Source organism: Morone saxatilis, unplaced genomic scaffold (assembly GCF_004916995.1).
Source record: "Morone saxatilis isolate NCDOM2014 unplaced genomic scaffold, NCSU_SB_2.0 Contig12, whole genome shotgun sequence".
In the NCBI taxonomy this organism is placed as follows: domain Eukaryota; kingdom Metazoa; phylum Chordata; class Actinopteri; family Moronidae; genus Morone; species Morone saxatilis.
The window spans coordinates 1,844,309-1,857,007 of record NW_023339674.1 but is presented as its reverse complement, the minus strand read 5'-3'; the positions used below and the strand labels follow the sequence as shown (position 1 = coordinate 1,857,007).

The 12,699-nt window shown below is 42.4% G+C and overlaps 1 protein-coding gene across 1 annotated transcript in view; it reads left to right on the top strand.

Annotated features, from left to right (window-relative positions):
- mafaa (v-maf avian musculoaponeurotic fibrosarcoma oncogene homolog Aa) overlaps nt 1-12,699 on the top strand; it is a 31,076-nt gene that overhangs the window by 7,626 nt on the left and 10,751 nt on the right. Inside the window, exon 2 of the mRNA XM_035653550.1 lies at nt 10,826-10,890. Within this exon, the coding sequence (XP_035509443.1) occupies nt 10,826-10,890 (65 nt within the window). The remainder of the gene's footprint in view (nt 1-10,825; nt 10,891-12,699) is intronic.

The window sequence follows — 12,699 nt, the reverse complement described above, 5'->3', positions numbered from 1 at the left end:
AATTACAATATTGAACTCTTCTTATAAATAGTTCAATTGAACACATTTTTACTTTCAAAAATAAGCTTATTATTTTACACACTTCTGGTGGTAAACATGGAAATCTGTGACTTCATGAGGTGCCGGAGACCCAACCCAAACCGTCATGTTTTAATCTATTTGCAGGCCAGAGAGAGGATTGGGGAAACAATGACAGTACATTTAAAAGCCTTTCTAATCAGGGGAGAAGCCCTCAGGTGTCCATAGGACACACCTTCATAGTCAGAATCCCTCCAAGGAGGCAGATCCTGAGTTGGGGTGCATGGTGTGAAAAGTGCCTCTAGACATGGGCAGGGTGGTTGTGTGTTGTTATGATCCTCCCTGAAACAGGAGCGTTGATTAATTAAAAAAAAATATTGTGGGTACAAGCTCTCCGCATTAATGTGCACGCAGTGTGTTTTGTCTTTCACTCTGCCTGCTGCGCTGGAAGTGAGAACTATCTCCTTTGGTAACTTCAGCACCTTCTCCCTCTCTCTCTCCTGGAAGTTGAACTCCCACTGAGTGCACTGACACCCCTGTCACATCCCCATCCACCCATCCAAACAACACACACACACACACACACACAAACACACAGCCTGGCTGCTTCATGAAAATTTAATCAGAACTGGTCTTATGACATGCAGTATTCAGACCAGTTGCAGAAACATCCCATCTGAGCCCGCCACTGAGACTGATTATTAAGCCACCACAGTGCAGGAGAGACACGCGCTCACACACATACACTATAAATGTATGAGTATATCTTTGTTTAAATATTCTCTTATTGTGGTGAACAAATATACATATATATATATATGTATATACGTTAGGGATGGGTTCCATACCTACTTTTTCAGTTCCAAAATATTGAAACTGATGGCGCAACTGAAGTATCTGCCGATACCAATCCAAGACCGCCTTTTCCCTCTCATAAACATATCGCTGTCTCACACACCGTCCCTATATATATGACACAATAAATATCAAATAAACAAATAAGCATCTAGATTAGACCCACTGAGACAACAGGATGCTCTCAGTCCTGTCTCTCCTTTCAAACAGGTCCCTCCTGTGGGGAAGATGAAATATGAAACATGAACTGGAGAGATTGTTTAATCACTGTAACAAATAGGCATAATTCACATGTTGAGTGTCATAAATTCTGTCATTTCTCTGCCTGATGGGGTCCACGATTGACGGTTTGATTCTGCCTGTTCCCACTGATTTAAATCAGCTACAGTTAGTCATTAGTGTTTGTTTCTAACACAGTAGCTTTATAGTGTAGTGTAGTATATTCTATAAGTTCATATTACTACCTATTACCTATAACATGAGACTCAACAAACAACTATCTTTCTCAATCTTGACTGGTTGTTTTTCGTTCAGGTTCTTACAAACTTGCCATTAGGAGCACTAGGAGAGGCAGAGGAACCAGATTTTTTCACAGATTATCTCTCTTATGTTCTGCTGCCAGAATATAGTGAAAGTGTCAGGAAATATGACAGTCATTTTTATAAAAAGTTACTATTGCAGCTTTAAAGTATACTTTATACTATATTCTCCACTACAAATGATTGTCCTCCCCACCCTTCCCAAATTAGTGAATATATATATTATATATAATATTTTAGATATGGATCTGGAGCCATGAGGCTGTTAGGCTAAGTTAGCATACATTTCAAAAGCATGAGAAAAACTAATTTCAAAAACACTAAAGCCCTATCTGCACAGGACTAGTATTACCTGGGGACCTCTAGTATTATTTGTAGTAAATGAAGAAGTCGTCTGTGAACGTCTGTGCAAATCTGATATGTCTGTAATTTGTAAAGTAAAAATTACACCACACATTGGCCGTATTTCACCAAACACACACAGGTCATTTGATAATATTAGTCCCTATAGCCAACCGACGTGTTTCTTTTTTTCTGCCTCTTTAATGTAATCCGCTACTCCCTGAAGCAAGAACACTACTTTCCCGCTCCTTCTCACCTCCTGCAGGTAATGAGTACACCGCCTCCGGCAGGTGTGCATATCTTTATTGCCTTCCTCTGGCTTCCCTTTCTTCTCTTTTTATGTCTTTTTAGTGTTTCTTTCACTCTTCTTTCTCCCTGTCAATCTGTTCTGTTATTCATAATTCTCAACTACATTTTCTGGTTTTATAAACAACAAAGATTTAAACTGCGGCGGTGTGATCGGCACGTCGCCAGGCTTTCTCTCCTCCTGTCTCCAATTAGGGGTTTATTTCCCGTGATGCTTATTGTGCTGCGACTCAAGAGTCCACAGAGACTAACCACCTATGTTTTGTGTTTGTGTGTGTGTGTGTGTGTGTGAGCCTTGTATGTGTGTAAAGTGGGTATCAACTCTGATGAGGAAATGCACAGTCAGCAAGCATTAAACACACAGGAGAAAGACGTGATAAGAGAGACAAGGTGCAGGAGGGAGAGAGAAAGAAAAAGACCAGAAAGTAGAAGATAGAAACTAAAATAAAAGAAAGAAAGATTTGTCATAACACTTTAATGCACATTTGTATGCTTTCAGAGTGTTTAGACATTTTAAATCTAATATACATCCTAATAAATCATAGTAAACCATGATTTATAACCGTCCAGTTAAATCTAGGCATTGTGTTTTGTAGCCTAACTTTTTTGCTGCTATCAGCTAATTTAACTGGCAGTGGCTTCTTGGCAATGTAGTAGGCTAATTATAGAATAAGTGACTTAAATGGCATTTTGGTGGACAAAAGAACAGTCATTTGTACGAACTGGGAAATCAAGTCTGTTCCTCCAGCTGATAAATATAAAAACAGTACACACTAAATACCAAATGTGTTTTATCGCCATTTTACTAACAACCTCCGTTATGGTTTTTCTATTACTGTGTTAAAGCAACATTGGCACTGGTGTCCGCTGATGTCTAAAGTTTTCAGTCAGATGTTTCAACAATGCGTTTTTCTTCTTGTTTGATACTAGAAGGATGTTTTCACATCATCTGCCTGAAAGTGGAAAGTTTCTCTGAGCTCACATGCAAATCTTGATGTTTAAGGCGGGGGGCCTACCAGCATGATTTGTGACATCACAAAATCCTGGTCCAGTATGCAACTTATACAAGTGTGATGTAGAAACTTGAAGCCACCAGTGTACACACACTGAGATTGGACAAAGTAGAAGACATCTTGTGTTTTCAGCAGGAAAACTTAAGAAATGAACAACATTTGCATATTCAGAGATTCTCTCATTTTTAATTAGGAAGAAAGAGTAGGTGCCTTTTGTCTGATTTTAATGTGAAAATTATACAGACAGACATTAAGCAGACAATTTCTATATATGTCTGAATACATGTGTCTGTATAGGGATCTTTAATACCATTTCATTTTAAATACATCATCTGTTGTTGGAATAAAACCAGTGCACTAAATGAAAATCAGGTGCCAGATTGAACACCGGAGGACGGGGAGGGAAGTTAAAAGCAGCAGGGGCAGGAAATATGAAGAGAGTGATCAACAGAGAGATGAAATCTTGCCAGACCACGCACTGAATTATTCAGGCCTCCCTTTTCCGCACCTGTCATTCCACCTTTACTTTCCTCCCGCTCTTAATCTCCCACTTTCCCTTTGGTGTGGTATCTCTGTGATACAATGTGAGTTACAATCAGCTGATGGACGCAGTCGTACCTGCTGTGTAAATCCTGGAACGTGGTGTGGAGTGTTTATTTGCACAGGTAGAGATGTTTTATTTTCACTGTTACCTTCACTAACGGGATAGCTACTAATTAATAGATACAGTCTGTGGATTCAAATGCGATGCCGTGTAAATGTGAGCTGCTGTGTGACAGGTTTGTGATGGACAGGTGGCTCTAATGGGGACAGTCCATTTCTAACCTCCATTTTCTTGAATTATTGAAGGCGGGGCTAAATCCAGGTACTGTGGATGAATGACAGCTAAACACTCACCTGAATGAGATCGTTCATGCATTTTCTACCTCTTACCAAGCACGTATTTCTTAAGATTCAATATAAAGTTTATTTTAGCATAAACTTGAAGCTCATTTTCAGTTTTGACCAAAAAAATGCTGATTCAGTTTGAATTGATTTTTATATGGACTGTATGTTCTCATTCAGCCAATAGTCATCATTTTTACTGCTCACCAGATTAAACTGGTGGCTGGGTTCCAGTTTACAGTTTGGATACAGCTCCCAAATAGCAAAATACCTGAATTTACTAACAAATCTTTGATTGAACTGTTTATCTTTCCACGATAATGTCAGCAGGCAATTAATGTTAAAGATGTCCTCGAGAAATGTATTAAGATATAATATAAATCATCTGTTTGGAAGAATAAGCTGTGTCTGATATGTTTTATCTGAAGAGAAAGCATAATTTCCTCATTAAAATCCTTAGAAAGGCATCCACTCCTTCTACCCATTTCTAAAGTTTTCCTGCTGAGACAGAATGTCTCCTACTCAGTTTTGTTTATACATCTGATCCGGTTTGTTGTCACATTGCAATCATAAGAGTGCACTAAAGAACTTTACATGACATACGTACGTCCTGTTGTCGTCACCTTCTTGGTGATCAGTGCCTCCTGTAATAGGTCCAAAAGTCCGAACCATCCACCGTCACACTAGAAACGAACCAAACCATGATTCAGTTTGATCCCGGCTGAGACCACCTCTTTTTGTCGGGAGGTTTCATACTTGTGATTTTGGTTTGGATTACACCAAAACGTCAGAAAGTCTGGACCAAACAAGGTAGGTGTAAAAGCACCGCAAGTTGTGTACTGAACACCGATTGGCTCCAAACTAATTAATTAATTATGTAAATTATATTTTTACAATTTGAAATATTCACAATTCAGATCAACATGAATATTGGACTACAAGTAGTTAATTGGTGTTTGTTGTCCTTTTCACATGCACACAAACATGCATCTATAAGTAACCATGGCGATAGGGGTACCAGGTGGGGTGGTAACGTGGTAAATGCGTGTTGAGTTGAGAGTTTTCCCTCTTTTCATCACAGCTTCATTTTCCTCCTCCTTCACTCCTGTTTTCTGCCCTGTGATATCACCATGACTTGTTACATAGTGTTGTGATGTTCAGGCTGAAAAGCACCGCCTGACTGTCCCTCTCATCCCTCTCCTCTCATGTGTTAACATGCACAGGTCATAATCAAGCCTTTCTGGAAAGGTGCATGTCAGCAATCCCAGGATCTCATCAATATTAATCAGAGCTGGTCAGAGAATGCATAAGCATTCATTAGGCCTCATAAAAACTAATCATGGGCAGCATCTAAGGTCACAGGACAAACAGGACTCACTGCAGGGGACACTCGCTAGGCTCTTTATGCCGGTTTCAGGACGCCAACGCCTTCCCCTGCAAGCCAACACGTCATTTTTGGAGATGCTGGGTTCCGGAGACAAGATTGGAACAATAAATGTGCAACATCCAGTTAGACTTTCAAAATAAAGCTTGTGTGGTTAATGTTGTTTGGTACTGGGTTAGCTGTAGGAAAGGTAATGTACCCAACTGAAGTACGTTACATAAGTTACACGAGACACAAACAGCGTCTCTGGTTAAAGTTGTGTGCTGTGTTTGTGTCATCCATCCACCTCACCACCTCCATATACGGACTCGCTCTTTATACTGTCACCTGACTTTGACGGCGGGTGCATCCAGAAATGGAACTAGAGGGATACCTACAGTGTTATATTTTGCCACTGACCAAGCGGCTGTATTCGAGGACTTGGGTTGTACAAGCTGAGTGGTTACACAACCAACCAGCACTCCTCTCCCTGTGGGTGGTGAACCCATCCTCATCATCACACAGGAAGTCCCTCTGGCCCTGACACACACCTTTAAAAAGATGGATGAATGAACTTACAGCAGGAATAGAGGGAAGACAGGATGACAAAACGAACGCTGTTATGGTCAATTCGATGCATCTCACCATTTGTTCGTAACATTAGACTCAGAAAGAGTGTGTCTTCTACTGCCTCAAATTCTCAAAGTAGAATGAAAAAGACCCAGTTTGGACCCACAGGACTTGTCTCATTTGCTATTGGTTTGCAATAAATCGTCCGGAGTTCTGCCCTGAATGTTGATGTCAGTCCCGCCTGCAGCTTATAACACACACGGAGGCGATGTGTGCAAGCAAGCGGGCTGGCGACGGTGTAACCATGTCAACACTTATCAGCTCAGCTCGTAAACTTTTGAAGAAATAGAGGAGAAGTTTCAAGGTTCGCAATGCCTCGGTGCTCGGTAAGAATCTAAACCGGCACAGCACCTTGTGTCAGCAGGCTTGGTTTGAAGAGGAACACACACAACCAACAACACCAGTGAGCAATAAAACTACGTACTAACACATCGCGACGGCATACCAGCAGAGTTGGCTGAGAAACCAAACCATCACCACACACATAAACAGGTGTAATCAAACCGCAAAGTGCTAAGAAATCCAGGGAATATGCCTGTGGAACGTTGCCATTGATAAGAAGTGAGCCGCTTTCGACACTAAAAGCCGAACGTTGAAGAGGGAAACGAGAAGGAAAAAGACCCAAGAGAAGAAGGAGAGAAAGAGGAGGAGGCTTGCCCTGCGAGTTGTTTGAGTTTGGCTCGTCTCTAAACAGCAGTTTGTTTGAAACCTCTCGTGGCCTGTTTCCTCATGACCAAGCTCTCCTCCTTCATCCACCTGCCAGGCTACACGGAGGGGGGGTTGGGGGGGTTAGGGAGCTCCCGGGCAGGGTGGGGGGAGGCGGCCCGACACCCCCCCTGGACTCTGCAGCTAAAGCGCTGATGGTTAGCTAGCACAGCTCCCTTTGTGCTGAAGCCCGAGCTTTAAACTGCTGCGTCTGCCTCCGACACACACGTACGTCCACACACACCTCAGCAAAAACAGACACTCGGCCCGTCGATACACACCCGTCACCTGGCGCTGGGAAACGAACGAGTGTGAGTGTGGACAACACACAAGCGGGAGCTAACACACGTGCAGCCACCGACGGCGCTGTGTGACATCACCTGGGCTCAGAGGTGCCTCCCTCAGCTCTTCCATATGCACCGTCCTGATCACACACACACACACACACACACACACACACACACACAGAGTGCTCACCTCTGGTCATGATGTACGCTCTCAAAGGACACCGCCTGCCCCACCAGCACTGATGCGGTCATCAGTAGGGTCATTAATTGTGGCGTCCCTCAGGGGGCAGCACACCGAGGCAGGATGGGATAGGGTGGGGAAGTGTGTGTGTGTGTGTGCGGTGCTTCGTCCTTTGTGAGGACCAATTTCAGTTTTACACCTTGAGAGTGAGGGTATTTGGGTGACTGAGGGGATTTTAGTGAGTCAAGGGCACTTTTGGAAAAGTAGAAAAACATTTTAGAAACTGAGGATAGTTTTGTGGTGAGTGAGGACATTTTAGAAAATTTAATTTCTAGTACAATTGTAAGTACAGACCTTATTGTAGGATCTTTTGATAAATTAAGACTTTTTCCAAGGACTTTCTGAAACATGAATTCGTTTTTTAATAATGCTGACATTTTCAGAAAGTGAGAATAATTTTGGAAAAAACAGTGCTGGATTGGAAAGCAGAAACATGTTCCTGACAATGACAATATTTGTGGTGAGTGTGAACACTTTTAGAAAATTAAGAAATTTTTGGAGGATGTTTTCTGGAAATTGAGAAAGTCAGGTCCTTTTGAAAAAGTAGAATAGTGAATATTTGGCTGACCGTGGGTAGATTTAGCAAAGTCAGGACATTTTGTCTGCTCTTTGTCTTTTAAAGTTTACAAACATTTGTGGTTAGGGGCCAGGAAATGCATTATGCCAATGAGGGTCCTCTAAAGTATAGAAGTACAAAATTATTGGTGTGTGTGCACATATGTGTGTGTGTGTGATGGGGGGGTGGTGTATGTTTGGCCCACGCCGATGCTGCATCTGGCATGGGGCACACATTTTGCTGATTTAGCATTTTAGCATGCTGCTGCTTGCGTTGTGTGTGCACTGTACGTACAGTAGGAACATGCACAGTGTGTGTTTCTCTGATTGTGTGTGTTATATGTAAGTGTGTAGTGCAGTTTTAAAAAAGCAAGTTAGAAAATTACAAAGAAAATAAAAAAACTGACAAATATTAGCAAATAAAGGACATGAATCTGGTCCCAAATACTCTCACATGTATATTTCTGTGTGTTGTTATGTACACTACAAATGAGCTGGTATACAGTACATACACTCATCTTCGCCGACCTCCCTCTCGAAGCTTCTGTCTCTACTTTTCCAGAGCGTTTGTGTCTGTTTTTGTGTGTGAGACAGTGAAATAGTGCGCATGTGATGTGCTGTAAATCCCCTCTGTTTGTCTGGTTTCCCCCTCATTAGAGAGAGAGAGTTAACGTTAGCACAAGTGTCCTGCGCTGGACCGTGAGATTAGTAATTAACGCCGAGTCTAACGAAGGGAGAAAAAACAACACCTCGACAAAGTCCGACCATCAAGCAGCCAGACCTGCTGACAGAGACAAACTTATCCACTGACACTTCCAAACTCCGCCTGGGGTGCACAGTCACATGGGCGGGAGTGTGTATGTGTGTGTGTATTTAGGATATTTTTCATTCATTTTTGGTGATGGCTTATGGAGCAGAAAAGAAAGCAGGAACAAAGAGGGCAGAAATAAAATCTCTCTCTGTGTCTCCCTATTTCTTTCTCCAACTTCATTTTTTTGTAATTTCACATTCAATCACAATATCAGTTTTTGACCAATCACACGCCGGTCTCTCAATCTCGGAGAGCCACTTCCCCCCCGACCATTCGGCCTCTCCCAGCCCTTCACCGTCTGGCTTACAGAAATCCCAGAAATCCAAGCGGATGGAAGCTCCCCGTGGTTAATGATGTCACAGGCTGATCCATTCCTGTGTCCGCTACGCTCCCACTCAAATCCTCCACAATTCCCATATGTGCTCCATGATAAGTCCCATCATGCCTTTCTGCTGACCCTCCTCGGCCCACCTTATTCATTTCGGGTCTGTCTTCTCCAGAGCTGGGATTTGGGCGGACTCGGGGCGGGTTTGGAAGGGTTAATAGGAAGCTAAGAGGTAGGAAATGATGGAAGGGGGAGGAGAGAGGAGACGTTTAGCTCACCTTGGAAGGGTGTTCAATAGAGGCATCAAAGGGGACAGGAGATGTCCTCCGTTCTACACAAAGCTGGAAATCCTTTTATTAGCCCAGCTAGCATGTAATGGGAGGAGAAGGAGGCAGGGAGCTGAGAACGTTATCCCTCAGTTATGTTGTATTTTTAAAGTCAGACTGTCCTAATATCTTGTTTTCTAAGTCTCTCGAGCTAATCAGATATTTATTTCATCCTGTTTTTCATCTGCACTTTCTTTTCCAATGTGGAGAGAGCATACAATTTGATATTTAGTTCAGAGTTTTAATCCTTTAGTTTGAGTTAGTTTAATGGGGATAAAGAGGAGAAGGTCAGAAGGTGAAAGTAAAAAGTGAGTACTGTACTTCAGCTCATACCACTGACACATAATGGACTGTACTTGTACTGTTTCTGATTGGCAGGTTTTTGTTAAAATCAAATAACAGGACACCTCAGGCATACAGCAGCATAACCACCAACTAACCCTACCCGTTCATAATTAATGACAACTGAGCATCTGCTGATGAAGACCAGTAAAAACGGAAAGTAAGTGAACCTTCAGTTTTGTCAAACTACTGTTTCCAGGTTTTTTTTTCTTATAACTAACTTTTACGGTCAAGAAGTCCTGAGTGCTATGGGAGTGAAATAAGCAGCTACTGTGCTCAAATGTCAACAGATCCATGTCCATGACGACTTAGCTAACTCTCATCCAGTGATGCAAACTGCATAATATGTTTGAAAGCCCCTGAAAAAGCTATTAAATTTGACCTTGAGTTGGGATTTTGTCAAATAAAGACATACATTTAATGTGACGTTAAAATTATTAAAGGTTGGCATCCCGGGTTCAAGTCCGACCTGCGGCCCTTTGCTGCATGTCGTCCACTATCTCTCTGCCCTCCTTTCCTGTCTCTCTACAGCTATCTCTGTCAAATAAAGGCATAAAGGCCAAAAAAAAAAAAATTATTGTTATTAAAAATTATTAAAGGTTGACAAAGAATTGAAGCTATGAAGGATTTACTGATCCATTGAAAGTGTATAAGTGGCTGGAGTACTTCCTGGTTTCTGCCTTGTTACTATTGTGTTACAACACAGGGTTATATAATGAAATTCAGGTTACCTTTATGCTACTCATAAAAACTAAATATATATATATATATAAAGCTTTGTTACGAATTCAGTTGCCAAACACTGCATTTATATTCACAGCTACAAAATTAAAATGCTTCTTACATGTTGTTAATGCATCCTTAATTATAATCCAGTAATACATCTAGAATAATGAATGATAAATGGGACATTCTGCCAAATAATGCCTAATTGTGCTGATAATACTCATCTAATTTTACTTCTCAATGCCTGACTGTTACATTGCAGTATTAGTATTTTTACTCATGTAAAGGATCCCAGTATTTCTGGTCCCAGTGTTCTCAGACAGCAGAAAGTGCTTGAGGTTTAGAGAAGTGAGGACATTTATGGAAAATTAGGATACTTCATCCTCATTTGTTCAAAGGGCTGCTGAGGCTTTTATTGGTGTTTTTTAGTGTTGGGGGTAAGCCATGCAGCTGTGATGGTTAAGGTTAGGGTTAAAGAAAGCACGATGTCAAAGAGAGTCCTCGGAAGTACAAATGCGTGCGTGAACAGAGTGTTTTTGTGTTTGTTTGTGTGCAGGCGACCAGAGCCACCGAGGAACTCATTCAGCCTCTACCTGCCACGACATTGGAGGACCAGGGAGTGTGAGAGAGGTGTGTCTGAATAATTGATAATAAGTAGATTTCAATAGGCTGAACATGTCCCTCCTGATCAGCGACCTGTCAGTCAGTCAGGACCTCCCTGCCATTGGACAGGAGGGGGGGTGTCGAGGTGATGATGGACCAGACATGGAGGGAATGGATGGAGAGAAAACAGGAGGGGGGATATGAGATGTAAGGTATGGAGGTTGGTAGAAATAAGGCCACTACAAGCCCCGCACCTCCTCCTCTTCCTCGTCTCACCTGGAGAGACTCATGCGTAGCTTTTCTCCTTAGACCTCGGGGACGTCAAACCCAAAACGTGTCTGGAGCGGAACACAGTGAACCCGGGCCGTGACGAGGAGCTGAATTAGAGGAGGAAAGTGGCTAAAAAGCTCTGAGGAAGTTGCTGACGGAGGCAGTTGTGTGGATCAACTCTCTCAGGTGGCTGCCAGCTTCACTACGTTCCTTCCAGGCCTTCTCAACTCTGTAAACTTTGTGTGTGTGTGTGTGGAGCGAGAGGCGAGGTTGATAATGTCAGCAGTGACCGGCCATCTCTCAGACCAAATGGGCCTCAGCTGTCAGCTGTGGTAGAGCTAAACTGAGTTTAGGGGAGATTAACACAGAATGACATCCTGTTTGCTTCAGTCTAATCCTAATCTAATCTGACGGAGCTGCATGTGGGGAAATGTTGCGCTCACTTTGCCTCCCAGAAAAGCTTGTTTTACATTCTTTCATTGTGTCGGACAACACAGGGAAGTTATTTAAATTCTGGTGGGTAGATTTGTGTCTGTGTTTGCCTCGTTGGAACCAAGTAGCAGTGGAAAGTCAAACGGATCTGTAGAGGGGTAGACAGATGAATGGATGGACTGATGGATGAATTTATAAACGGATAGAGAGAAAGATGGGTTTGTAAAGGACGTGGCTGTGGCTCAGAAGGTAGAGCAGGTTGATCATCAATTCCAGGGTTAGCGGTTCAACCCTCAGTTCCTCCTGTTCATTTATAAAAGTGTCCTTGAGCAAGACATTGAATACCGAGTTGCTCCCGGATGGCTCTGCCGCCATCAGTGAATGAATGTAAGTGTAAATGGGGTCTATAAAAAGGTCATATGTACACCACGAGGTGATAGTCACATAGTCGGTAGTTTCAGCTCCGAGTTGCGTGCAAGCGGTGAGTTTGCTACGAACACAAGCTCTCTTTGCTTTTCTAGTGTAATAAATTCACAGAACATGAAGAAAGGACATAATTGTACACCTATTTTCCTTATAAACATAAAAATACAGCCACATACCTTCTAAATAAAAATAAAAAAAAGACCAGCTTAATTGCGTTGTAAACTCGACATAAACTAAATAAAACCCACCTTGGTTAGACCTTCCACTGTTACAACAATCACCAACTCTACTTTGGTTGGTGAGTTAGATTGGAAAATATTTGGACTCTACACCCTATTTCTCCACACTGCCTCTCTTATTCCTGACCCCCCTCTTGCTCCTCTCTTGGAGTCCCCGAGGTCAGAGTCCTGGTTGGAGCCGCTGTAAATCACCTCAGTACTGTATGTCCTGCTGTCAAACTTGCCTCCGTCGGCCTCGGAGGCTGGTTCAGTTTCATTGCTGATGGATGCATGGACAAGTGGCCTAATGGACTGATGCATAGATAAGGGATGGATGGACAGAGGGATTGACGAATGGATAGATTAGTAGACGTATGGAGTGAAAGATATCTGACTGGATGGAAACATATATGAATGAATGGATGAGGGTTTTCTGCTTGGCCTCCCATTACAATAAACCACACAGTAAACACAACACATG